The sequence below is a fragment of the Carassius auratus genome, unplaced genomic scaffold, assembly GCF_003368295.1.
Source record: "Carassius auratus strain Wakin unplaced genomic scaffold, ASM336829v1 scaf_tig00216437, whole genome shotgun sequence".
Classification (NCBI taxonomy): Eukaryota; Metazoa; Chordata; class Actinopteri; order Cypriniformes; family Cyprinidae; genus Carassius; species Carassius auratus.
Genome location: NW_020528572.1, coordinates 1,149,863 through 1,177,585, shown reverse-complemented (window position 1 = coordinate 1,177,585; position 27,723 = coordinate 1,149,863). Strand labels below are relative to the sequence as shown.

General features: G+C 36.1%; 2 protein-coding genes and 2 non-coding genes across 4 annotated transcripts; 2 read left to right on the top strand and 2 right to left on the bottom strand.

Annotated features, from left to right (window-relative positions):
* Positions 1 to 285: 285 nt before the first annotated feature.
* Positions 286 to 16,696, bottom strand: LOC113098174 (E3 ubiquitin-protein ligase DTX4-like). Its single transcript, XM_026263128.1, is given in 10 exon segments — positions 286 to 551; positions 1,241 to 1,330; positions 1,483 to 1,803; positions 2,876 to 2,937; positions 3,241 to 3,402; positions 3,511 to 3,575; positions 7,095 to 7,394; positions 7,396 to 8,134; positions 16,018 to 16,232; positions 16,367 to 16,696. Coding segments are annotated over 10 exon segments (2,184 nt in total). The 5' UTR covers positions 16,369 to 16,696; the 3' UTR covers positions 286 to 323.
* A 2,167-nt stretch (positions 16,697 to 18,863) lies between these two features.
* trnat-ugu (transfer RNA threonine (anticodon UGU)) lies at positions 18,864 to 18,936 on the bottom strand. Its single transcript has one exon. It is a non-coding gene; the product is annotated as a tRNA-Thr (tRNA).
* Positions 18,937 to 19,160: 224 nt separating this feature from the next.
* trnak-uuu (transfer RNA lysine (anticodon UUU)) lies at positions 19,161 to 19,233 on the top strand. The gene has a single exon. It is a non-coding gene; the product is annotated as a tRNA-Lys (tRNA).
* Positions 19,234 to 19,515: 282 nt separating this feature from the next.
* LOC113098187 (dnaJ homolog subfamily A member 1-like) lies at positions 19,516 to 26,424 on the top strand. The gene is made up of 9 exons (XM_026263167.1): positions 19,516 to 19,697; positions 20,055 to 20,209; positions 20,401 to 20,581; positions 20,860 to 20,964; positions 21,622 to 21,849; positions 21,944 to 22,058; positions 22,936 to 23,051; positions 23,737 to 23,837; positions 24,743 to 26,424. The coding sequence occupies exons 2-9, from the start codon at positions 20,078 to 20,080 to the stop codon at positions 24,965 to 24,967; spliced, it is 1,203 nt and encodes a 400-aa protein (XP_026118952.1). The 5' UTR covers positions 19,516 to 19,697; positions 20,055 to 20,077; the 3' UTR covers positions 24,968 to 26,424.
* Positions 26,425 to 27,723: the final 1,299 nt, after the last annotated feature.

Sequence of the window (27,723 nt, the reverse complement as noted above, 5' to 3'; positions counted from 1 at the left end):
TCCCTCAATGTTCTACCTCACAAGTCCTTTCCACCTCCCGTTCTTGCTTTTCACACTTTCCTTTTTCTTTCAAACCTACCTTTCTCCTTTTACCAAATATCGTTCTCATGTTAGTTGTGTTACTTCATGCCCTAATTTGTATTGAGATTAGGATACTTGCTGACTTTACCTTATTCACATAGTTATTTGTACCATTTGGCCACTTTGTTTTATATCAGAGTCCTTTTTTATATGAATTCATATGTATTTCTGAGCTCAAATGCACTCCTAGAACATCTAGTACCATTTTTTTTTTCACTGCCATCAAGCACATCCCGTCCTCTTCACAGTAGCTGTTCCTCATCTTCAGTGATGCCCTGGGCTTTAAGCTCGTCTAGTAAATTGTCAATATAGGCAGAATCTGGATAGCCATGTCCAGTAAGATTGGAGCCAAATTCTGTCTTGTGATGGATCTCGTTCCAGATGACAGTGTCTGACTCTCCTGTGGTGCTGGAGGTGCCCACTGAGAAGATCAGCCGTCGATCCCACGCCACCAATAACAGCCTTAATGCCTAAGAAACAGATAACATTGATATCAATTATTATTGCAACAATAATAATTAAAACTACATTAAATTTTTTTTCTTTTTTTTTTCGGACTATAAGTCGCATTACTGCGAAAATACCTCATGACAAGGAAAAGACATATAAATCGAACTGGACTAAGTTGCATTTATTTAGAACCAAGAACCAAGAGAAAACATTACCGTCTACAGCCGCGAGAGGGCGCTCTATGCTGCTCATTGTAGACTACAGGAGCGCTGAGCAGCATAGAGCACCCTCTCGCGGCTGGAGACGGTAATGTTTTCTCTTGGTTCATTTCAAATTAATTTTGATAAATATGTCGCAGGACCAGCCAAACTATGAAAAAAGTGTGACTTATAGTTTGGAAAATAAGGTATATATATCAAGGTTTCTAAAAAAAAATATTGAACAGCAAATCTGTTTTCACCATTAAAATTGGCATATTAGAATCATTTCTGAATAAACGTGACACACTGAAGACTAGAATAATGGCTTCTGAAAATTTAGCTTTGCCATTACAATAAAAAAACATAATATATATATATATATATATATATATATATTATATATTAAGTAGAAATGGTTTGTGCTAATATTTCTTGGTGATCATAAAATACTTTAAAAAAAAAAACTTTAGAGTAGTTTTGAACAGGCACTGTACGGTAGGAGGACTTACCTTGCGTCCTTTTTCACTGTCTGGAAGATAGCAGTGACGGGGAAATCCTCTTGCCGTAAAAGGCTTCTCTGGATTTGGATGCTCAGGACCCTTGAGAGAGACAGCAGAGGAGATACACTATTAAATATATTAATAATTGTGTGGAGTCCACGTGTAAACGCAACCAAGATGTGCTGAAAGTGCTGACTAGAATCTAAGCATCTTTAATAGAACACAACTTATAACGTATGATATATCTATACCTGTATCCCGGGCGGTATGTTGTAGATGATGCGAATGGTTTTGCAGTCTGGGTGTCCTGGAAGTGAGTGCGGGATGACATGGTACTCCATCTTACCGGGCGGCTGGTTGCCTGTCTTTACTCCATATATTGTCTTGCACGTGGGACACTGCAGGCTGCCATCTTTGTTGCCATTGTTGTACATGGCCACTAGGCACTGCAGGTGATAAAGATGCCCACATTGTGCCAGTCTTCCAACCGACTCTGCACGCAAAACACTTGCTACACCAGGACCCTTATACCCAGAGGGACCCCCTAGAGCCTCCATACAGATAGTACAATCCTAAAAGGAAATACACAGGTTTTAATGCAATATAAAATATTTAAATTCTTTGAAAATATAAATATAATGTATGCATGCAGGTGAAGTAGTATGTAATATAGATCTAACTTTCAATATATTGTTGAGCGATAATATATTTTCCATTTTTCAACAATATACTGTTGAGATTGCAATATAGTTTGTCTCTCGGTAAGGATGGATAAACTTAATAGTAGTTGTATCATTTGTTATTTAATTTGTTATCTGGTAATATTGAAAATTATGTAACGATTTTGTTACATTTTACATCATTTTGTATTAATCAATAACTTTTATTATCATATGTATTATTTGCTTTACTAAAAAGTGTTCTTTAAACTATCTAACTATCTGCTTCATCAGTATGATTGAGTTATTTTGATGTGCTAAAAGACCAACAGGAAATGTATGTGTAGCTGAAGTGAGACGAGAAGTGTTATTTCAAAGTTCCCACATGCTCGCTTATAAGAAAATTATTTGCATTAAATCCTTCAAAACACACCCAGGGGACATAGTTACAGTAGATACTTAGTAAGATACCTTAAATGGACACATACGTTGAGAATTTGTTATGATTGGACAGAAGCATCTGGATTTGATTTGGCTATAAACGCTGAGTCAACATATTTCTCCTGGTCACACTCTGCAGCCATGACTGTAACGACTGTATGACTTTTCTTGCAAGAAAATAAACTTTTAAGAGAGTTATGTCTCATAACTAGACTGAAATGGAAAATTGCCAAGACAATGACAAATGAATTTGCCAAATACTAATACCAAAATACTCCAGAAAAATCCAGAATTGCATGTTTATTTAATTCAACTTGAGAGAAATGTAGAAAGAAAAAGAAGTTATTTCTTTAAAAAAATGAATGTGCGTTTGAAAAAGACACCAACTTTTGATGTCTCTTCATGTTTTCCAGGACTATAGGATTGGTTAATACAGGTCTACAATGTTACTTGGCCTGTGTGTACACTTTACTGCCGGCATGGATTTGCTGCCAGGTTTCGATTACATAAAGATTTAGGAAACAATTTAACAACGATGTCTTACTTCTTCTGGTGGATTCCTGACCTTCTGAAAGTACCTTTTTACCACTTCCTCAGGTGTTCTGCCTGGAAAACAAATCACTTATGTTTAGTATGCAGAGATTTCAAAGTTCATTTGGTGTGTATATAAATCTGGTGAATGGCAATCGATGGTGACAGCTGGTAGTGATTGGTGGCTGCTGCATTCATATTTGAGTGGTTTCCTCGAGTATAAATCTGTTATACCACTTTCGCCACTATAGTAAATAGTTGGCATGAATTGATAAAGTGCAAATTTCTTTAAGGACTTTGGTGATCGCTTCTGCAGTAGCAACTTTCAGAAACAAAATCATGCATCATCAATACGTACAAATACTCATGCATTCTTACCTTTGCGTGCTTGTTTCTTGGTGGACTTGCGGCAACACTTCCCAATGCCAGGGATTGGTGTTATGTCACTCTTGCTGACAGGAGGGGGGTGGAGAACTAGTTTTGGTGGACGGGTCAAACATACAGGTAGTCCTGCTGCACTCATCAGAATACCCGTAATACCTGCAAAGCATCATGATGCGTATGTTTTAATAAAGAATGTGAATTATGTTAGGTACAATCAATTTGTCATTTCTGAAAATGTATTAGGAATGTGTCTTATTTTCCTACCAGCTAAAGCCGGATGGACAGGGCTGGAGCCATTAAGATTAAGAGTCACCGGTACTGTCGGTACCCTGAGAGAGAGAGAGAGAGAGAGAGAGAGAGAGAGAGAGAGAGAGAGAGAGAGAGAGAGAGAGAGAGAGAGAAAAGAAGCTCTATAAGGCCAATGGACACACTGTATTACTTAATGTTCTCCTATACTGAAATATCTGAAACTAAAAACTTAGAAACTGCAATATCTTTAGCTCTTGAATCTGAAGATTTTTTAATGCATGGGTGTTGCAATATACTGTGATATTTCTTGTGATATTGTGTTAACGCTACACATTTGATAATGTACAGCGCAAGTAACTGGTATCAGGTTGACGCTCCAACATAGTAGGTGGCAGTATTGCCTTATTGATTGCCACCCTGCATACATTTTTTTTTTTAATAATAATTAAAAATAAAAACTTACACACACTCATATTTTGAGTGCATTTCTTTGGCCGTACAAGAGAAAACACGAAATAAAGTTAAAGATGAATTTGACTTTTATTTAAATTTAAACTTTCTATAGATGATAATGCTGTGTAAAACTAGGACACAGATATTCCACCTATTTCTTTATTACCAAGAATTTTCCCAGCAAACTACTGAATTTCTAGAGTACGACATGCAGTTCTTTTTCAACGACAAATGTGCACATAAAGCACTGTTCTGCCTCCAACATCAACAGTTATATGATACTTAACTGAAAATGCATTTTGACACTTAGGGTTAGTATCAAATGACTATTTACTATGATATAAGCACATTTTTGGTCAAATCAGTGTGAAAAATGAGGAACAAAGTACCAAACACATCTCACAGCTCGTTCTGCTGTCAAAAAAAAAAAATTAGAAAGCAACTAATGTAAAGCCCTTTTACTTCCCTCTTTACACACTCAAGGTTCTTTTATGCAGTGTTTTCTCACGCTTATTATATCTCCTTTTACTGCAGTCTGTTAGTTGCTAGTCTTAAAAAAAATTGCATGAATATAGAAGCTGTTTCTGATAAACACTTTCAAATGCACATAGACACGCTTTAAAAGTCTGCTGTCAGAACACATCAAATATTTTGAGGTGAACAGTCAATGGTTCACTACTAAATCAACAGGCGATGAATCCCATTTCACTTTGACTTTACAATAGAATAAAAGAGATCGGGGAGAAACTTTAGCTAAAGATCTATAGAAGCAAATTCTACACAAAATTATTAATCGTCTTTGCAAAAAAATGCTAAATGCATTATTTGGAATTAAGTCAGAAATGCTACATTTCAAGTTTAACAGTCTATTTAGACATTTTCTGACATTTTATTGTCAACAGGTGCATAGATGACCTAAATAGAAATGCCTCCGTTTATGGTTACATTTCCTCATTGTCATGCTCCCTTCCTTCCGAAACTCAAATAACAATACTTTGCTGATCCCAACAAAGGATACTATGTCAGATGACATAGAAAAAAATAACTGTGATGTCACGATAGGGACGGGAGAATCTGAAATCAACAACTTCACACAGTACCATTTATGAAAGATGGCACTACAAAGGAAAAAAGAAACAGGCTTTTGACACTGATAATTTAATTTGTTAACTGCCACATTATTTCTCTAGAATAGAAGTTCTGTTTGCCACACTCTTTATTTGCAGCATGATGTTATTCACACGAAAGAGAAAACTGAACCAAATATACTGAAGTGGTTAAGCGGTTAAGGAAGGACTTGTTGCATGTTTGTTCAAAATGATGACAGATTAGCTAACAAATTATAATTGGCTAAAACCATTTCGGCCAATCATAAACACTGCAGCAGTAGTTGTTATTTATATGCCTGTTTTGTTTTCCATTGAAATAATATAAGTGCCTGGCATTGGTGGGGAGATGACTGTTTGGGTAAGGCCAATGGGGAAGCTTTTGACCTTCACTGACCCTTGATCCTTCCTTTACAACAGAATCGTTGCTTTGTTTCGCTCAAACACATGCTCAACAACTGCTGCTCTATGCCTCCAGATGGCTTTACGTCTTAAACAGAACAAACTATTAGAAAGAGCACCAGACTCACACCATGTTCTCACACATGAATGTAACGCCTGTGTTCGATGATTTAATTTGTATTTGATTTATAATCTAGCCTTGGTACCATTTTTAATAATATATGATCCAGCTGTCTTTAGCATTTAACATCATAATTAGCCACCTGGCTGTATTCACACAGTTTATTCTCAAACTTCAATCCACTCAAGCAACATCCCAAACCCCCATCACCAAGTGTCATGTCTACTAATGCTTCAAGAAACAATGGGACACAATGGTTACAACAGTCCATGTCGAAACCCTTTTCTCGTCACCCCAAATCCTTCCTAACATAGACATGCACACACACTCTGCTATGTCGAATGATTCAGTGAGAGAGCTTTGTGTTGCTAATACAGACCAGCCCATGTCTTGTCAACAAAGGTTGCTGCAGAAACCCAGTGAGAACATGAAATCTCGACTGAGAGCTGCGGGAAAAGCCAGAGAAACAGTTATAGACAAAAGGGGGAGAGGAGGGAACGAATAAGACCATTCTGTCCCCAGATGGTCATCAAACAGAGCAGACATGGATGATTTAGCAGTGTGAGAAATGTGAGAAACACACTCCCACACAGAGGAAGAGTATAACACAAGAACACACTAATACATGAGCTGAACTCACACCTATTAACACTATACTATATTATACATACTGGTTATTTTAGTCAGCAAAGTAAGTTTCCTAAAGTTCACATGTAAAGTAACCACAAGTTAATATTCTTTGGCTATTGTCTGGTTGTCAGTAGAACATGTCGATAGCATCTGGAAAGTGCTACATTTGTTAATTACGAACAGTTTATTGTTTTATTAGAAATAGTTTTTTATTAAACTGTGCTTGTATCTTTCTTTAAACTAGACACCACCCACATTTTATATTTGGTTATCTAATGCAGTGATTTATTTGAAATAGAAATCTTTCATGACATTGTAAAATGTCATAAAATTCACTCAAGATCAATTTAATGCAACCTAGCTAAATAATCATTTAAAAATACATTTGAAAGAATACAGTAAAAACAGAAACAATGTGAAATAGAATTAGAAAAAGTTATATGAACTTGTATTTAAATATATTTTAAAATGTAATTTATTTCTGTGAAGTAGAGCTGAATTTTCTACATTTCAGCAGCAATAACCAGTCTTCAGCATCACATGATTTTCAAGAGTCATTTTTATATGTTGATTTGATGTATGTTGACATTTCTTATTATTATTGAAAACCTATATGTCCACCTTGAAAATTGTTGTGCTGCTTAAAGTTTTTTGGAAACCATGATTTTTCAAGATTTGTTTTCATTAGAGCCTTTATTTGAAACTACTATTTTTTTATTTTTATTTTTTTTATAAATGTCACTTTTGATCAGTTTAATCCATTCTTGCTTAATGTAAGTATGAATTTCTTCAAAAAAATAAATAAATAAAAAAAGATGTACTGACCCTAACCTTTTGAACGATAATGCATAATAAAATAAACTATAATGTGTAATGGCTTTTCTCACCCAGAAGCAATAAGGGCCTGTGATTGTGCCACTGCAATTCTCTGCAAAGCAGGACGACTGAGCCCTGTCAGACTGGCACGAGTTGGCAGAGGGGCAGCACAGGCAGCAGAGCGTTGAGAAGGCAACGACGATGAAGATGATGTCAAATCTGTGGATGATGATGGACTGGTTGATGTGTTAATAAGCATGGCGGTTGGCACAAATGTTGCAGAAGACGAAGAGCTTGGAGCGGATGAAGGCTGCTGATTCGGCGCGGCGATGGCAGAGTTGGAGGCGGTGGGTGGTGGAGGAGACTGAGAGATTGGCCGTGCCCGATGTGAGAAGAGACAATGACTGATCAAAACCAGCAGATTTCTTGGCTACTTCCGAGCATTTTAAAGACGTGCCATGTGGTAGTGTAGAATAGGAGTTTAAAACAGACATGGACTCAGAGGAGGATGGAAGGGTCCCAAAGTTGGATTTAGGACTTTTTGGCTTTGTTGAACGTCCCAGTGTCTGTGATGAGGTGCCATTTGCCTTTACACTCAACACCAGCATGCACTGCTGGCAGGCACATGGCTGTCCAGAAGGAGCAAGGGATGATATCGAAAGCGTCCCGCTTGGGTAAACCGCACTTCCTTTTCTACTCAAGGTAGATCCAGAAACACCTACCCCAAGAAGTGCCCCGGTTGAGCCCCCACCTGAAGCAAGTCCTTTAGCAATGCCTCCAGACCCTGAGCCTGTACCCCAAGCCTGTGAGGTTTTAGGCAGTGGCCCAGAGACTAGTGGGTAAACCATGTCTGGGCGTTTTTGGATGCGCCGCTGCCGCTGTGTTTGCCTGTTAATCTGGGTCATGGTCTGGAAGTCCACAAAGTAGCAAAAGCCCATCGATGTCAGGTCCAGCCAGGGTTGCTGTCGATCCCATGCCACTTGCAAGGCAATGATCACCTCCATGTCATAGGTCGTCCAGGAACCTGCGTCATTTTCCCACTCCCATATCCAACCTTGGCCTGGTGCTGAGGTAGGGTCATAGAAACTCCGTCGAACTGGTCTTAATGTACCTGAGAAGGTAAAGTGGTAGGGTTATGAATCAATTATAATAAAGTATATGTAATAAACCAGTTATAGGCACTGTGTACTTGTTTTCATGTTAAGAAAGAAATTCATGAACATCTGGGACAGCATGAGGGTGAGTAATTGATGAGAGACTGTTCATTTTTGGGTGGAGTGGGCGATCCCTTTCAATAAAGTGTTTTCTTACAAGAGAGGCAGCCTGTCAACATGTTATGCATTTTATTTCTATTTGATCATCAGTAGCCTTAATTCTTCTTCTTTTATAAGTGTCAGAACAATACTGGATCAAAGACACCCAAGTGGTATTATAGAAGGGAACAGGAGGATAATAATTGCACAATGTCTTCAACGTAAGCATTCAATTCTCCATTATATGCAGTGAATGCCTATTGTTGTGTTTGTTGCATGATTACATTTAAACCCATTCATCGGAACAGAAATGGTTTTAAACTCTTTCTAGATCAGATCAGGATCTGGAGGGTTTAGTGTAAGAATCTAACTAGGGCAATATGTGCAACATCCAGTTAACTAATGCAGGAAACACTTTTAAAGGGATACTCCACCCCAAAATGAAAAATGTAATCATTTAACCTCTTGAATATTACATCTGCCATCAATGGTTAAACCATTACGTTATGAAGTGACGAAAATACTTGTTGTACACGAAGAAAAAAATAATAAACGACTATATATGGTGATGCATTATTTTTGTTTTCTTCGCATAGAAAAAGTATTCTCATCGCTTCATGAAATTCAGATTGAACCTCTGATGGCAGATGGACTATTCTGATGATGTCTTTCATACTTTTCTGGACCTTGACAGTGCAATTTACAGTCAATAGGAAAGTCATAAGCCTCCCGGTTTTCATCCAAAATATCATAAATAGTGTTGCAAAGACGAACAAAGCTTTTATGTGTTTGGAACGACATGGGGGTAAGTGATTAATGACAAAATTTTCATTTTGGGGCGGAGTATCCCTTTAAGAATTTATGACAAAGTGCCGGGACACACAAAGAGTAAGCAAAACCCCATCTGAATAAACAGATTGGAGCATAAAGCAAAGAGTCGCTGAACACAAAAGACCCACTGAGGCATTAACTTTAGCACAAGAGGAAAACTAGGAATATACTGAGTTTAAGAAGCAATAAAACTAGTAAAAGAACATTTTCTCTTTTTAACAACCAGGTACACTGATTAGATTTTAAAAAAGTACAAAACACTAATCAAGTACACATACTACATTTTAAAAAATCTGTCATCTTATGTCAGTTTTACTCATTGCAAGATTTTGCAGATCTAATGCAACTTTAGTCAAATTATAAAAGGCACGTTCCAGAAATGAGGTGGAGTACAGCAAGACATCAATATGCTTTGATCACCCTTCATTGTGTCTGAACTCACTTAACCAGCTCTTTGCCTCAATCACAGTCATTCCCTTTCAGCCATTGTACCTAAATGAAACAATGTCTTTTGGGATAACAGATGAATGCCATGCTTTTTTCTGTTGCTGTTTACGAGAAGTCATTTCACTGAATTACAGTCAAGCTAATGATAAACACATGCATTATGGGTTCATGTGGTATTTAACTGCATATGAGCAGCACATACGCCTCGCTGGGGCACTCAAATTATGTATCTCAGTGGCTGCTTTTAGAAAAAGTGTAAACATTTTTTTTTAAAGAAGTATCTTATGTTCACAAAGACTGCTTTTAATTAAATGCTTAAAAAAGAAAAAAAATTGTTCATCATTCGTTCAATGATGAATAGAAAATTAAAAACGGCTACATTTATTTGAAATAGAAATCTTTCATAAGATTATAAAATGTCTTAAAAGTCACTTAAGATCAATTTAATGCAACCTAGTTAAATAATCATTTAAATTTCTTGTAAAAAATAAAATAAAATAAAATAATCCCAAACTCTCTGCATGTGCTTTTGCATCAAATTTATTCCAAAAAAGGACTTAATGAAATGTAACAAATTTTGTGAATTAATCAGATTATGCTACTATTAATGTAATTTTAGTTTTTGAACCCCACCTGTGCTGTAAGCAACATGGCATGACACTCTCATAAGGCTCTCAACAAGGCGGTCCACAACGCATTATAAACGGACACTAGACCGTTGTCATATTTTTCTACAAAGACACATTTTACAATGCTATGGATAGGTTTTTTTTAAGTTCAATATTTCCAGTCTTATAACGCAAAAAAATAAAAAAACTCTCTAATCACATACATCAGTAAATTAAAAGAAATTATTCCATCAGTACTGATCGTGACAAATTGAAATCATGCTATTTAATACTACATGCTTCAGTTCAATAGAGTCCTGTGTCCTGTGCCTCCTCTCAGCACTGAAGTACAGCAACAGATGGCCACGTCCAGTTTCACATGCCAATCATACTCCCTGCACATAAAATGTGCAAGCTTGTGCTAGTATGTGAGTGGAGAAGGCTGTGCTACAGCAGATCATTAACTGTGACATAGGGTTAAAGACCCCAGGACCTTTTCAGCAGCACAAAGCCCTACAGCAGGTGTACAGGGACTGTCCATCTGTTCCATTGTTGCTGGCCAAGTGCCTCCATCAAGATCCCCATTTTTATTTCCCTACCATCTTCAAAAGTAACAACTTAATTCCCCTCTCTTTTAAAAAAAAGATACTAATAATAATTTAAAAGACGCAATAAATGCAATGAACTATAAATGCAAAATTATTTTTTAAAACCCCTGCTATATGTTTTATGTAGTTGACTATATAGTGATTATATACTATTTGTGTCGCATTGAAAATGAAGTTTGCCACTTGCCATTCCAACTAGCCACTTTAGTGGGTTGAATAATTGCCAGTGTGAGTTGGAGGCTAAGTATAAGTTTAGCACAGATATATTTTCACTCGCAAATAACTTTGACTCTGACTGAGGGCTTCAGATTTTCTCTCTCCGTCAAGCGATCTATGATATTTCTCAGTTGATCTCAATGGATGCGCAGTCACCTGTATTAAACTGTGAAGGCACACAAATCGCCGTCGCTTTCTTTCACACACACGCAGAGGCAGAGACAGAGAGAGAGAGAGAGAGAGAGAGAGAGAGAGAGAGAGTGCATGCATCCACCACTTTTACTATGCAATAAGAAGCCACTTTTTATGTCTTTATCTTAATACCTGTTTTTAATTAAAAAAGGAGCTTTACATACAAACTTATCAGAGCTAATGATAATGACCTGTATTGTTATACATTTATGTAGTCTTGATTTGGTTGTGTACAGTGGTTTTACATTTAAAAGGGTTGCAAATCTAGTTCAAGTAAATATTAGCACGACATAGTAAACTTTTATCAGGTAATTTCACAACAACAAAATGCGGCTAGTATAAATGCTGTATGGCTAGTAACTTTGGAAAACAACTAGCCACATTGGCTAGTGAGCAAAAAAGTTAATGCCAAGCCCTAAATATATACATATATTCTTTGTATTACAGCAAAGCAGTTAGACTGGAAAAGCCTCCTTTAGAGAGACTCATGTCAATCACAATCATTATGTTTTCGTCGTGGTACATGCAATTATTAAATAATATTCTAGAATGGGGAACATTGTTAACTGTGATTGTGGTGTAAAAATGTCTACTCTACTACATTCAAAATGCCTTGAGGAGGCCCACAGAAAGAATCGGGGTCACCTCGCACCACAGGGGGTGTCCCACAACCCATTGGGCTTAAGCAAAACTAAGGCACACAAAGGATCCTTATAGCATGAATCCAATGGAAAAAGAGAGTTAGAGTTGTAGATAAAGAGGCCATAAACTATTTATAAAATGATTTTCAGCACTGAAAATGATAAACTGTTGCTTGCAGCTCAAGCAACACAAGCAGAAAGCAAACTCAAGAACTGCATTTACATTTAATCAATTAGCAACGCTTTTATCCAAAGCGACTAACAATTGAGGAAATACAACAACAATTCATCATAAAGAGCAAATAAACACAGGAAGAGTTTGAAATGCAAAGTTGCAGACATGGTTCAGATTAGAAAAAGCAAGACAGGGAGGGATTACGAAAGAGAAAGCTTTTCAACACATTTTAAAACATGTTGAAAAGCTCACCAAGACTGCATTTAACTGTAATATTGTGAAATATTATGACAAATTTAAAACAAAACAACTGCTTTCTATTTTATGGTTTTTAAAATGAAATGTATTACTTGTGATTATGTTTGTTTTTTCTTCATAAATTGTCATTCAAAACTTTGGCGTATATAAAAAAAACATTTATTCAACAAGAATGCCTTAAATAGTTTACAAATAACAGTAAAGCTATTTCTAATGTTATAAAAGATTACTTTTTAAAATAAATGTTGTTATTTTAAACTGAAAAAATGTATCAGATTGTCTGTATTTAAAAAACAAATAAAAATAAAATTGATCACCAATCATCACTTATAAATAAATAAAACTAATGACACTGAATACTCAAGTAATGGCTGCTGAAAATTAATTTTGGTCAGCACAGAAATAAATAACATTTTATTTTACAATATTACACTTTTAATAATATATTATGTTGCCATTGCTGTTATTACTAAACAAAAAATGCAGCACTGGTAAGCATGAGACACTCCTTTCAAAAACATTTTTAAAAAATCTTTATTACCGGTATTATTTGACTGGTAGTGTATGTGTACGTGTGTTCATGGGAGGGAGTGATACCAACAGAAATGATTCACAGAATGGTCAGCCTGAAAGAAATTATTTCAGCTCAACCATGTGAGAGTCACTGGATGAGGAGAAACACAATCCTGCCCTGTGTGTGTGGGTGTGTGTGTGTGTGTGTTATACTAATCTCCAGTCTGCAATGGAAAACAGAATAACTGACGGCACCCCAGGGGCCCAGAGTCGATGAAACTACACACTAGCCTGTTGCACAATAACATCCACTCCCCTTTTCTTCCCCCCTCAATCAATCTTTATAGTTTCGTTCTTTCACATGGAAGTGCGCTCATTTCCCTGGGTAGTCCTTTAAGGAACTTCACTCTCTGTGTACGTGTGTCTGAGCAAGTTACTTTGCAGGTTTTTAAGGCAAGTCTTGACAAGCGATTAAGGTTGCAAATGTCACTAACCTCATCTTAGTTTGGTAGCACAAAAATTACATGAGAAAAACCTGTATTTCAAAACTAAAAAATTTTGTGGGAGCTCCCTGGGTGTGTGTATCTGTAAAGCATTGTTCCCATTAGGCTTGTGTGGTAATGAGAGTCCTTGTGCACTTGATTACCACCAATGCACTTTATCCAGAGGGATATTATTTAATGTCACACTTCGAAACTCAAATAAGTGCATACGTACAAGAGTGTTAAAAATATGGTGGTGAAGGTGTGAAAACAACACATCAAAACCACTGAATGCAGACTGCAAGAGTATGTTTACTACAGAGCTTAGATGTGCTTTTGAGTTATAAATCCTTAATGATATGTTTGTCACTCACTTTTTATCTGTTTTCAACAAATATATTAGACACTTAACTCTAAAGATTTTTTATCAATTATTCCATAAAATGAACAGTTATCTGTTACTTAATACATGCATTTTAAATTACTCAATGACTAGTCTTTTCTTTAGTTTCACCAAGAGATCCGAGCACTGATTCCTTTGCTACTAGTAATAGTTCCAAAAGAGTACATTCTTACCACTTGATTCAAATGAACAATGTATTACGACTGATGCTGGATGCTATTCAAATTATATTCTTACGATTCAATCACTTATGTATGGAAGCTTGGCTCCACCACGGAATTTAAAAAGTGACTATTTAACAATTCGGACTTCTTCGTTCTTGCAGTTCTGGTGTTACATCTCACAAGTCTGACCTTTTTTCTCTGACTCAGAATTGCATTAAAAAAGTCAGGATGTTAACTTGCAATTCTTAGAAGAAAAGTCTGAATTGTGAGATATAAACTCGCAACTGCCGTTGAGAAATATGAATAAATAAATCTCACAACTGCGAGAAACAAAATCCAAAATGTAAAATACAAAGTAGCAATTAGCCTACCTTGTTTTACTTTATTTTGTGTTAGAGACAGGCTTTTATATTTACAGCTTGGTTAGGTTACTAGTAACTATTTCAATAGTTATTAGTACTGAATCTAGCTTTCCTGGTACTTGCTACTAGTATCCACTCCTAAATGTTACTAACAACAGTTACAGGATCTTATTGGTTAATTCAAAATGCAAGGACGACTCATAATTACTCACTGTTCAATTAAAAATGTAAATGTAATACAATTAAAAATGTTACTAATAACAACAGTTTTTTTTACTTGCCAATGCTGGGATAGTGATTAGCAAGCACTAATATCTATTGAATGCTTAATGAAGGTATTTCAATAGTTTACTATATATTATAAATAAATATGTATATAAAATGTGACCCTGGACCACAAAATCTGTCTTAAGGGTCCATTTTTTGAAATTGAGATTTATGAATACATAGACTAAGCTTTCCATTGAAGTATGTTTTTTAGGATAGGACCAATTTGGCTGAGATACAACTATTTAAAAAATCTGTAATCTGAGGATGCATAACAAATACTCTATAAAGTTGTCCAAATTAAGTCCTTAGCAACACATATTACAAAATTAAGTTTTGATGTATACTGTAAAAAATTACTGTTAACGGTAAAAAAAAACTGTGAAAATGCTACAGTACAAACCTGTTAAATGGTTTACGGTAATTTCCTGTAAAATGTACAGGGGAAAACCATAAACTGACATTCCCAGACTTCTCTCCATTGCGTTTAAATTTTTGTTTGAATTTGATGTTATTTCTTTGAAATAAGTATGTTTCTTCTTATTTTTTTCTTATCTGTTATGTTTATTAGGGTTGTATGTTACATATAATGTTGTTAAATTTAGGGGTGCTCCGATCACGATAGGCCGATCGTTATGCGCATCTCGTCAGTAAAGCCGGTTCTCTAATCAGCGGTTAATTCCATCAGGTGCGTGATTTCACATAGAGCAGCTGTTACTACACTGAGCCATTGTTAACTGAGAAGATGCGCCAATAAACGCTGAAAATGAAGTGGATTTGCGCATCTTCTCTATTAACAACGGCTCTTGTGTAGTAACAGCTTCTCTATGTGAAATCACGCACCTGATGGAATTAACCGCTGATTAGAGAACCGGCTTTACTGACGAGATGCGCATAACGATCGGCCGATCGTGATCGGAGCACCTCTAGTTAAATTAATGTTTATTGCATATTTCAGTTGAATGATTCTCACCATGATGGTGTTTAGTTTTTGTGTGAATGAAACTGTGCACCTTCTATGTGTCTTATTATTAGAAAGCTGCCTGTGATTGGCTTTGTTTCATCACGTGACTTTCCCATCACCACCTGCTTTTGGTGGTTATCAGTGTGTTACAAAGGCAAAAAAACTGATTTCAGTACTTAAATAAGTTGGTATATTAACATTATATCAGTTACTTTACAGTATTAGACTGTAAATTTAAGGTAAAACCGCAAAACCTAGAACGGAGTTACCATATTTTTTACAGTATACCTCTGGCAACCAATGGCTGCCTTTTTTAGTTTTTTCAGTATATTTTACAGATTTTTTTTTACAGTGTAGAAAATTTACAAATTATCTTATGGAACATGATCTTTATAACATCCTAATGGCATAAAAGAGAAATCAATCATTTTGACCCATACCATGTATTTTGGGCTATTGATACAAATATACTAATACTACTTATAATAATAATAATAATAAAAATAACATAACACAATCCTCAATTAGATCGTTATAAAGAATCAATGTAAAAGTGGCTTGCCACAGGTAAGTTAAGGTTAGAGTGCTGCGCTGCTGATCTTCATCTTACCGGTGTCCTGTCTGAACTGATGCATGGAGTGCAGATCGATGATGTAGGGCGACAGGCGGCTGTCAGCTCGGCCTAAAACGACGCTGCCGCCGCGGGGATCGCTTCTTATCACCTCCTCGATGTGGTGAGACACGGCCGGGCTGTACGGCCGCCAGCGCCCGTGCTCGTTCAGCCATTCCCAGACGACCACGGCGGAGGCCAGCAACATCGTGTCCCTACAAGTACAATAGAAAAACTAGTTACGCATCACTTAGCGTTTTGAGAAGGCATGAGGACAAATTTGCTAATGTTAAGAGTTTTGAACTGGTATATTGTGATTCCATTCATATTAAGTCGCATGTGTACTCACATTTTGTATGGAACGCTTACGCGTGAGATCGCAGCATCAGGAAAGAAATCTCCGTATCACTTCTTCCATGGCTGGGCTTGATGTGTCCAACTCCTTACGAGCGTCAACAAATAGTCGACGGACCAATATTCTTCTTCCTTATTCAACACAACCGGCATTGACTGTGCCTTGGTTTATGTTCTTCTTCGAAAATCATTAACGTCAGAGTTCGAGTAGACGATTTCTGGTGAACCACTCGTGGTTTTGAGTGCAGCGAACTGAGTTGAAAAAGTGACACCCAACACCTCCCCAGCGTTACACACACCACTGTGAGAAAAAAAAAACCCCAACTCGTACTGGAAATCCGATTCATTTCCTTGAATCGGTTCCTTCGAACAGTTCTTTTGAAAGAACCGCTTGAAAAATAGTAACAGTCGTATGCTGGTTACTTCGTCACAGCGTGATTTAAATATGCGAATATGAAAGTAATGGCATGGTGGCATAATTGTTCTTAATCGTATTCCAAATTTGTTATATAGTTTGAAAGCTGCATGCAGCCACCGAGCCACGGTTCTCGGTCCAATAAATCGGTGAGTTGGATTGAGAACCGGTCGGACCGATTCAGTTTGGTTCGGGAACAAGGATCGACTCGTGAACATATCAGACGTTGCTAAACTTTTAACGCACCGCAGATGACCATTTGGAGGGATGAGGAAACCTGTCTGGTTGGTCATGTTTTTTTCATTTAGTTTGAAGGTGAGCAAGAATTATGATTGATTTGTGTTGTAATATATCGAAAAAAGCAATAATTCATATATATTATCTAGTAACTGTATAAATGGAAAGCTGACCTCATTTTTGCTGGTAGGTTGTAAACTGTTGATTTTTATGTATCACTAAATATAATAAAACATAAGACACAGAACATCACCAAAACATGCATTTTATACAGAGACTGAAAGAAATTAAAACGTTGGTTGTTAACCCAGGCCAGAGTTAGATTAGTGGCACCGCTGCTGGTAAATATGTTTTGTATCATTTTTTTTATTTTTTTTTTTTTTATTTTTTTTATAAACACAAGTACAGTATTTTGTTGCCCAGTAAATGTTTTAAAAAACTGAGAATTAAAAACTGGAAATCCTCTTAGCAAAAAAATTGCTATGAAATAATCTATTACATACAATAATAGGTTATTACAAAATAATATAAAAATTGGAATCTTTTTGTTAAGAACATGGTCACATTTTCAAACACAGGAGGGAAGTATTAAATTCACACGTGATACAGATGTAGCTATGTCAACTTATGCGCTTACAATGATCTTTGGTTCAAGACTTTAGCGCCATCTGTCGTTAATATAGACAACCTCACCAGGAATTTTCGCTACTGAAAATAGTCGGCAAAGGATCCTGTTAAACTCCTACAATTATTATAAATTATTATTAAAAAGAAAATTATTATTATTATTAAAATAAATAACACAGTGATGTAGGATACAGGATACAGAAATGTTCTGAAATTGCATGAAATAAGATGCTGCACAACTCCTTGTTCAAGCTCTTGTTCTGTCCAAGCTGGACTATTGCAATGCCCTCTTTGGCAGGTCTTCCAGCCAATTCTATCAAACCTTTACAATTAATTCAGAACGCGGCAGCAAGATTAATTTTTAATGAGCCAAAAAGAATACACGTCACACCTCTGTTTATCAATTTGCACTGGCTTCCAATAGCTGCTCGCATAAAATTCAAGGCATTGATGTTTGCCTACAAAACTACCACTGGCTCTGCACCCATTTACCTAAATTCGTTACTTCAGACTTATGTGCCCTCTAGAAGCTTGCGTTCTGCAAGTGAACGTCGCTTGATTGTGCCATCCCAAAGAAGCACAAAGTCACTTTTAGGCGGAACTCCAATCGAGCAGCTGAGTCCTAAGCCATCTTCAAGAATCGGCTTAAAACACATCTCTTCCATCTTTATTTTGACCCTCTAACTTTAACACTCACTATTCTAATTCATTCTTAAAAAAATCTAACTACCTTTCTAATCTTTTTGTATTCTATTTTCTTTTCATTTAGTATGCAATTGTATATGTATTGTGTGTGTGTGTGTGTGTGTGTGTAAAGACCTCTAACTAGCTTGCTCTATTCTTTTATTTTTTTTATTCTATCTGTTTTCTTTTATTTATTATATTAGTTAAAATCCCATGCTACGTGTTACTGTGTTAACCTAACTGAGACTTGTTATAGCACTTATATATCATTGCTCTTTTTGTTGTTTTTGATTGCTTCCACTGTCTTCATCTGTAAAGTCGCTTTGGATAAAAGCGTCTGCTAAATGAATAAATGTAATGTAAATGTAAATTAAAGATTCCAGAAGCATTGGTGGTAGGATATCCTTAAAACAAATAGCAATACCTAATTGATTAACATAAAATTGGGCTACATTTAATTCTTAACTGCGACGAATGATGTTTTTATTTCATGGGCTCTCAGAAAAGTCGGCTGTTCAAAATTGATGTAAGGCCCCAGCGAGATTTGAACTCGCGACCCCTGGTTTACAAGACCAGTGCTCTAACCCCTGAGCTATGGAGCCTGTCGAGATTAATGCAATGAATAGCCTTAGAATTTATACTATAAAATAAAAATTATCACATTATAAAACGGTCTTTTGAGAACCATTCATTCGGACATGAAACCTTCGGCTTTTCGCACCCTCGTTAGGAACGTTCCATATCGAAATTCGGATATATAAGCGTTAATCGATGTCACTTGGCCATCTCCTCAATAGATGTCGCTATAACAGCGTACTGAAAAGGAGCCCGGATAGCTCAGTCGGTAGAGCATCAGACTTTTAATCTGAGGGTCCAGGGTTCAAGTCCCTGTTCGGGCGAGCGATGTTTTTGCAATTATGTGAGTGTGGTTGCTACGTTTCATGGATTAATGTGATGAGATAACTTTAATGAATTCAAGAAACACGCAACACTACAGTAAAGTAAATTTTATTTTTGTATATTATTAGTGAATATGAAACTTAATTTGTGAACTAAGCGCTAGTGATTCATATAAGTAATACAGATGAAAGATCTGTCGACCAGGGAGAAAAAATGCTTATAAAATTATTTATAAAATTAGCTGCTGTGCTGTCGACGGAAACACGGTACTTAAACGGCTGCTCGTCATTGCCTGTCGTACGTCACTACGTACAGTAGGTGGCAGAAACAGGTCGCACTGCAGTCAAAGTTCAATAACGCTCCACAAGAAGAAGATGCAGAGCGCCGCTGGAAGATTCTGGAAGTCTCTTGTTTGGTGGTACACGGAGTCATAAGACGAGAAGGGATTTCACCATCTTTCACGGTACTTTACGATTTATAAAAATAAAATGCTATGGAGGATCACGTGGTTGTTTTCTCTGTTTTGTTTCTTTTCGGTTGTTTTGATCTCAAATGCCGCCATTTAGTAACAGACATCGTATGGCTTGATATTTAATTTAACGTTATTTTGAAATCCATTTACACAAACTGTTTTTAAAACGGTTGGTCTAATTAAATCTGAGTGCATTTTATTATGATATAATGTAATTGATTTCTACTAACCGTGCTATTATATAATGTGACTGAAAATATGGGCAAGCTTCAGAGTAATTCTAACACGGTTAACACACATGACATAATTATGCAACTGTCAATGTTTTTTTTTTCTTCTTTTGGTTAGATAAACCTGTTGAGAGGGCAACTATGGTGAAAGAGACAGTTTTTTATGATATGCTGGGTGTAAAGCCTAACGCCAGCCCTGAAGAGCTGAAGAAGGCTTATCGTAAACTGGCATTGAAATATCACCCAGATAAAAACCCAACAGAGGGGGAAAGGGTAAGACTGCCACTATTTTATAAATTATCAAAGTCTAGTATTAAGTATAAATTCCCTAATAGTTTCACTCAAATTTATGAGTGATTTTGTCATTTGGAAATGTATATAGAAGTTTATAGATCATCTGGGTGGTCTCAAAGTGTGGTCCTTGAGTTTATTTGTATGTCCCCTTCACTATTCTGTATTTCCAGTTCAAACAGATCTCCCAAGCATACGAGGTTCTGTCAGATGCCAAGAAGAGAGAAGTGTATGACCGAGGGGGTGAGAAGGCGATTAAGGAGGGAGGAAATGGAGGGCCAAGTTTTGGCTCCCCCATGGACATTTTTGACATGTTCTTTGGAGGAGGGGGACGCATGCACAGGGAGAGGAGAGGTAAGTAGCTACAGACTGCACAACTTGTGCAAAGCCCAATAATCCATGTTGTTCCTGGAAGATTTGTGAATGTTCCAAAGAACAGCTTGTTTTTCAAAGGACTCCGACCTCTTAGTAACCTAAAATAGTTATTTCCAGATATTCCCATCTTTAACATTTGTTACCTCTTTTCAAGTAGATCAAATGTTCTAATAGGATAACATAGATGCATTCCACTTTGAATAATTCATAAATTTGTTATAAATCTTACAGTGTAATTTTGTGGTTGCTCTACACAGGAAAGAACGTGGTGCATCAGTTGACTGTATCTTTGGAGGAGCTTTATAATGGAGCCACCAGGAAACTTGCTGTCCAGAAGAATGTCATCTGTGACAAGTGTGAAGGTAATAATTGACTGCAATGTCTATATTTGCATAAGGGGTCCTTTCTGAACTTTACTATATTGCTATATATTTTACACTACTATTGAAAAATTTGGGATCATAAGAATTACATTTTCTCTTATGCTCACCTAGGCTTCATTTATTTGCCTTACAACAGTAATAATACACTTTAAAAAAAAAAAAAAAAAAAAAAAACTATTTTTCTATTTCAATATATTTTAAAATGTAACTTATTCCAGTGAGGGCAAAGCTAAATTTTTTATCAGCTGTTCCTTCCGTTTTTTTAAGATCACAGTCATCTTATAATTTTAAAAATTCATAAAAGTTGTACTGCCTAATATTTTTGTTAAAAAAATAATAATGAAAATGTTTTCTATATATATATATATATATATATATATATATATATATATATATATATATATACACTTTTTTTAATGATTTTATGTATGTATATATTATGATTCTTTGATGAATAGAGAGCATTTACTATCACTTTTGGTAAATTTAATGCATCCTTGCTGAATAATAGTATGATTTTTTTTCTCTAAAAAGTATCCCAAATATTCAAATAGTAAAGCATTTTACTACTTATATACTGTTTTGAATTTTCTGGGAGGATTCAAAAGTTGGATCTTATTTTATTTTTTACTTCAGGTCGTGGGGGCCGTAAAGGAGTTATAGAAGTGTGTCCTTTGTGTCATGGGGTGGGTGTCCAGGTCAGGCTACATCACTTAGCCCCTGGCATGGTGCAGCAGATATCAACAGTCTGTGCCGGCTGTCAGGGCCAAGGTCAGCGACTGGGTCACCGTGACCGCTGCAAAACATGCGCTGGTCGAAAGATACTACGGCAGAAAAAGATTCTTGAGGTGCACATCGATAAAGGTTAGAAAGTGACAGGAAACGCACGGTTCAGTCCAAAACATCTGTTCTCTGCAGCTTGTTTCTTTTGTTTATGCTTGATTATGTGTTATTGCAGGTATGAAAGATGGACAGAAAATAGTGTTCCATGGGGAGGGCGACCAGGAGCCTGGCCTTGAACCTGGAGACATCATCATTGTCTTAGATCAGAAAGCACACCCGGTTTTCACCAGGTAAAACCACTCTGTAGACATCAGTAAGAAGTTGAACTGAATTAAAATGACTAGATAATGCTGGGAACACTGAAGTTTGTGCTGATTACATTGCTTGTGTTTTTTTTTTTTTTTTGGCGTGCTGATTCTTAAAATAGTGCCTAGCACATCATATTTTCTGCATTTCGTAGCATTTTTGCTTTCAAAAATCATTTGTAAGGTGAAGAAGTATTAAGTATAAGTGTCACCTGCCAGGAAACTGCATATGAAAACTGCCACGATTCCTGTCTTTCTCTGAGCCAGGTTATAACAATTTTATCAGTTCTCTACTGATTTTCACATGTATGATTGATTCTAAAGATATTATTTTATGTGTATTCCTGATTTCAAGGTTAGAATCATGGCCAGTGACAAAGTTCACGTCTGTCTGTTTTACACAGAGGAGCGACAGAAAACTTTTTTTGAAATGGGGGGGGGGGCAGTTTTATTTAAAAACCTGTCTCTATAAAGCTCTTTATCATGTACATAACTTTTATGTACCAGAGTGAAATGTAATGTTTTAAACTAAGTTTTCGACTATACAGATTCTAAGTTAAATTATACTTATTTTTAAACTTCATATGTGACCACTTTCATTTTGTTAAATGCATAATCTGACAAAAAAACAAAAAAAAATTAAGTCACAATCAACATTAAGTCATATTAGGCTTTGTTTTTCAAGATGCAGGGCTGTTATTTTCAGAGGTGGGTCATTGATGATAATGTGCTGGAGACGGCAGTAAAGATTAATTTATTTCAGGATTAGTGTCACACTTCCTCAAGGCAATTAGGGAACAGAACATAGAATATATGTATTATGTATGAAACATAATGGTTAACATAGCATTTCTCCTCTCAGACAAGGAGAGGATCTCATCATGAACATGGAGCTACAGTTGGTAGAGTCCTTATGTGGTTTTCAAAAACCTATTAATACACTGGACAACAGAACTCTACTCATCACATCCCATCCAGGTGAACCATCCTACATACATATTGGGGCACTGCATGCAGGTTTCTATAACATTAGCACCATCAGTGCTGGTGGATAAGCAAGTCATTGTGTACAGCCTGATGGAAGTTTATGTCATGAACCTGGAAGCATATCAACTCTTAATGATGATCTGGCTGAGGGAAAGTGGCAGGAGTGATATTAAATAACATCCAGGCATTTCTTGTAGGCTTATGTTGGTCTACCTGGATTTGGTGTAACTGGTTTTGATGTCTTTCTCAATTATCCATTAATAGAGTAAAAACTACAAATTATAAACTTGGCTATTTATTAAATCAAATCTTAATAATAGCAGAACTGGCATTACTCTTAAAGTGACAGTGACATACAGCCAAGTATGGTGACCCATACTCCGAATTCTTGCTCTGTATTTAACCCATCCAAAGTGCACACACACAGCAGTGAACACCCACAAACCATGAACACACACCCGGAGCAGTGGGCAGTTAATTATGCTGCGGCGCCCGGGGAGCAGTTTGGGAGCTCAGTGCCTCAGTTGTGGTATTGCCGGCCCGAGATTTGAACCCACAACTGTAGGGTTAGGAGTTAAACTCTCTAACCACTAGGCCATGACTTTCCCAGTTTATTTTTTATATAAACTGTAGATGTGTAAAGTAAATATAATGTCTTTCTTTGTTGCATTAATAGGGGAGTTGATCAGACCTGGAGATAAGAAGTGTGTTCAGAATGAGGGAATGCCTTTGCACCGTCGGCCATTTGAGAAAGGCAAACTCATCATCCTTTTCAGCGTGAGTAGTAATTATTGAAAAAACCTTTTCAGTGTGGCGATGCCACTAACCCATGAACATTTCCTGATTATCGTCAAACTATTTTGAAACTGTAACATGAGGTGTTTTAGTCATAACTAACGTTAGCATGGCTTTTATCAAAATATGGACCTTTCTGGATTCTCAGTAGTTCTGAAAATTAAGTGTAAAACATATTTATGAGCGTGCACACACAGAGAGAGAGAGAGAGAGAGAGCTGGGTATGATCTGATTACATGTAATCTGGATTACATAATCAGATTCCGAAAAGTACTCACAATCAGAGTGTTACACTTTATAATGCTCACAATCCGATCACGGTTCCTTTTTATAGATTACATATTGTCACAATGCCAGTAAATCTTTCATAATTTCATATAAAAAAAAAATATATATATATATATATATATATATATATATATATATATATATATATATATATATATATATATATATATATATATATATATATATATATATTAGTTTAAGGTGAAGAACTCAAATGACTAAAGCTAATAAACTAAAATGAAAACTTAATAAAAAGTACCGTATTTTTCAGACAATAAGTCTGAGTGTAAGTCAGTCTATGCTGCCAGCATAGAGCGCCCTCTCGTGGCTGTAGATGGTAATGTTTTCTCTTGGTTCATTTCTCTCGGTTCATGTCAAATTAATTTTGATAAGTCGCACCTGACTATAAGTCACAGGAACAGCCAAACTGTGGAAAAAAGTGTGACTTATAGTCCGGAAAATATGGTATACAGACATTTGTAATGGGAATTTTTTTATCCATTTCAGAGAAATATATAAACACTTGAGCTACATTTTCTTGCTCTTCTCACTTACAGTAATAAATTACATAAACTAATTGTGCTCATTTTCTTCTTAAGGTTGTCTTCCCTGAAGAGAACTTCCTTCCATTAAACAAACTCAAGGAGTTAGAAAGGTACTTACCTGAAAAACAGGCTAATAATGAGCCTGACAGCATGGATGATGACCTCTATATCTACGCTGACCTTGAAGACTGTGATCTGACCCATGAACGCCACCATTACCACTATATAGAGGAGGAAGACTTTTACCCCTCTGGAGGTGTGCAGTGCCAAACCTCGTAGAGATTCCTGTTCCCTTACCCTCCCTTCCACAAATGCCACCTCTGCTGGAACACAAAGAAAAAGGACCAAGAGGGAAAACGTTATTAACCTCTCAAATAGTTCTGTGCCAAGAATAAGACCTTTTAGTGCCGACCTCTTGTGTCATTTGTTTGGAAGTAACTTCTCATCCAAAATTTTGACTGAATAATTTGTGAAATAAACGTAAAATGAGCTGTGAGACTGGTGTCATAGAGGTTGAGCTGAAGGGAGAATCTATGGCTATTTATGTAGCAGTTACAGTGGAAACAGAATGGATGTTCAAGTTGGTTGTGCCATAATCCCAGAAAATTGATTTTTCTTCATCGGTTTGAGACATTACGATCTTTGTGGTGTTTTGTTTATTGCCAATTAATTGTGGATTACATGTAAGACTGATCTTGATATTGTTGGAAATTTGGTATGTGCCAGTTTTTTCTAGTACAGTTTGAACTAATAAGAGGGTTAAAGGGTTAATCCACCCCAAAATGAAAATGTTGTCATTTCTCACTCACCACCATGTCGTTCCAAACCCATAAAAGCCCTGTTCATCTTCAAAACACAATTTAAGATATTTTGGATGAAAACCTCGAGGGTTTAAATTTAAATTAAATTAAAAAAATTAATTTATGCATTTAGCAGACGCTTTTATCCAAAGCGACTTACAGTGCATTCAGGCTATCCATTTTTACATATCATGTGTTCCCGGGGAATCGAACCCCCAACCTTGCGCTTGATAACGCAGTGCTATACCAATTGAGCTAAAGGATTTGGGTTTGGAGTGATTAATGACAAAATTAGCATTTTAGGGTGAAGTATCCCTTTAATAACGAAGTTGAAAATACATTCACAAAGAACATCTTATGTTCATGATGGCAGACTGTGATCCATCTCTTAAAAGCCTTATTTTGTAGAAATTGATATTAGTTAGCTGCTTCATTGGCTGATATTATTTAGAGTCTAGTTCCTGGTAACTTTTTATGTTACTGTTTTCACGTAACTATGAAGTAATAGCCAAGGATTTTATCAAAATTAAATCACGTTGTTTTTGTTTGCTATTTAAGGAACGAAGAAGATATCCCTTCTAGAAGGAATTCGTTTGATCTAAATAACAAAAAAAATAATTAATTGAAAGAGCCTTAATTGATTAATTAATTGAATCTACATACCTCTGCATAAAACCAGTCTTAAGAGCTTCTTGAAACAATACTGAAACTTTTTTGCAAATTAATTAAATGTTTACTCCACATACATTTGGAAGACACTTTTTTTTCGATATTGCAAATGCACTTTTATCCCATTTGTTATTAATTTTTGCTAGCAGATAGTCTTATATTTGATTATCTGTGTTAACTAAAGATTAATTGAAAAATGTGGAATTTGAATTATGACCAATAACTGCCATTTGTAGTTGTATTTATAAAATAAATCTCACAATGTTATTTGTTTAGTCTGTTTTGTATTTTTGTGGTCTTGTGGATTGAATCTTATACCAAAAAAAAAAAAAAAAGAAAAGCCATCTTGATTATCAAGATGAGCCTACAGATTTATTGGAGATCTACTGCAAATATCAAGCAATCCTAAATCTAACCTGTTAATGATGCATCTTAAATTAATGACACATCTTCTTGAAAAGATTGTCATGAATGATTCATGCTTGAATTTTAATTAAACTGCAGCAATATCAGCACATTATTTATCAACACTAAGTTACTCAGACCCTGTAAAGCAGTGTTGTACCAATATTCAAAAACATTTTTGAATATCCTCGATAAAAAATAATCTGTAATTATCCGAAAAGAAATCATGCTGATTACTTCTTACTGTATAATATGTTCACCTGTATGCAGTACAAGTAGATGTGCTTGGTTGAGTGTTAAAACACACTAAACCATTATAATCAACACAATATTGTACCATAAGAATTCTAAATGTACACAAGTAAACGTGAAAATGTCCTCATTGAGTCCAAGGCTAGTGCGAGGTCACATTATGAGCAAGCACACACAAGTTATGTGTCTTAGGCCAAAATGATCAAAGAAATTGCATACATTCACATATGATGAAAGAATAGTCTGGGGGAAAAAAACTACATTTACCACATTAAAGCTGCAGGAGGTAACTTTTGTAAAAATATATTTTTTACTTATTTGTTAAACCTGTCATTATGTCCTGACAGTAGAATATGAGACAGATAATCTGTGAAAAAATCAAGCTCCTCTGGCTCCTCCCAGTGTCCTATTGCCATTGCAGAAATACTCGCTCCCGTTAAGAAACAACCAATCAGAGCTGCGGTCCGTAACTTTGTTTGTGTTCAAAATGTAGAAAAATTTATACAATAAGCAAGTACACCATAACCATGAATCCATTTTCCAAACCGTGTTTTTAGCTTGTCCTGAATCACTAGCGTGCACCTATAATAAGTGTTTATATTCAGACTATTTTAGATTGCTTCGGGGGTACCGCGGCGGAGTAACCCAGTACCTTTGTGATTCTTCATAGACATAAACAGAGAGAAGTAGCTCCGGCTACAATGTTCTTCCGCAAGACGCAAGCAGTTCTGTTTATTAACCGCTAGAGCGGCAAAAGTTAACGACTGCAGCTTTAATGTCGATCGGGCTAAAACTCTGCATGCAGATATTATCACAGACAATCCTATAAAGCCCTTAATAATAGTAAAAGACCAGTACATCCATGCAGTTTTTCCTTGTTTTCCATAAGAGGCTTCAGAGGAATGTTAG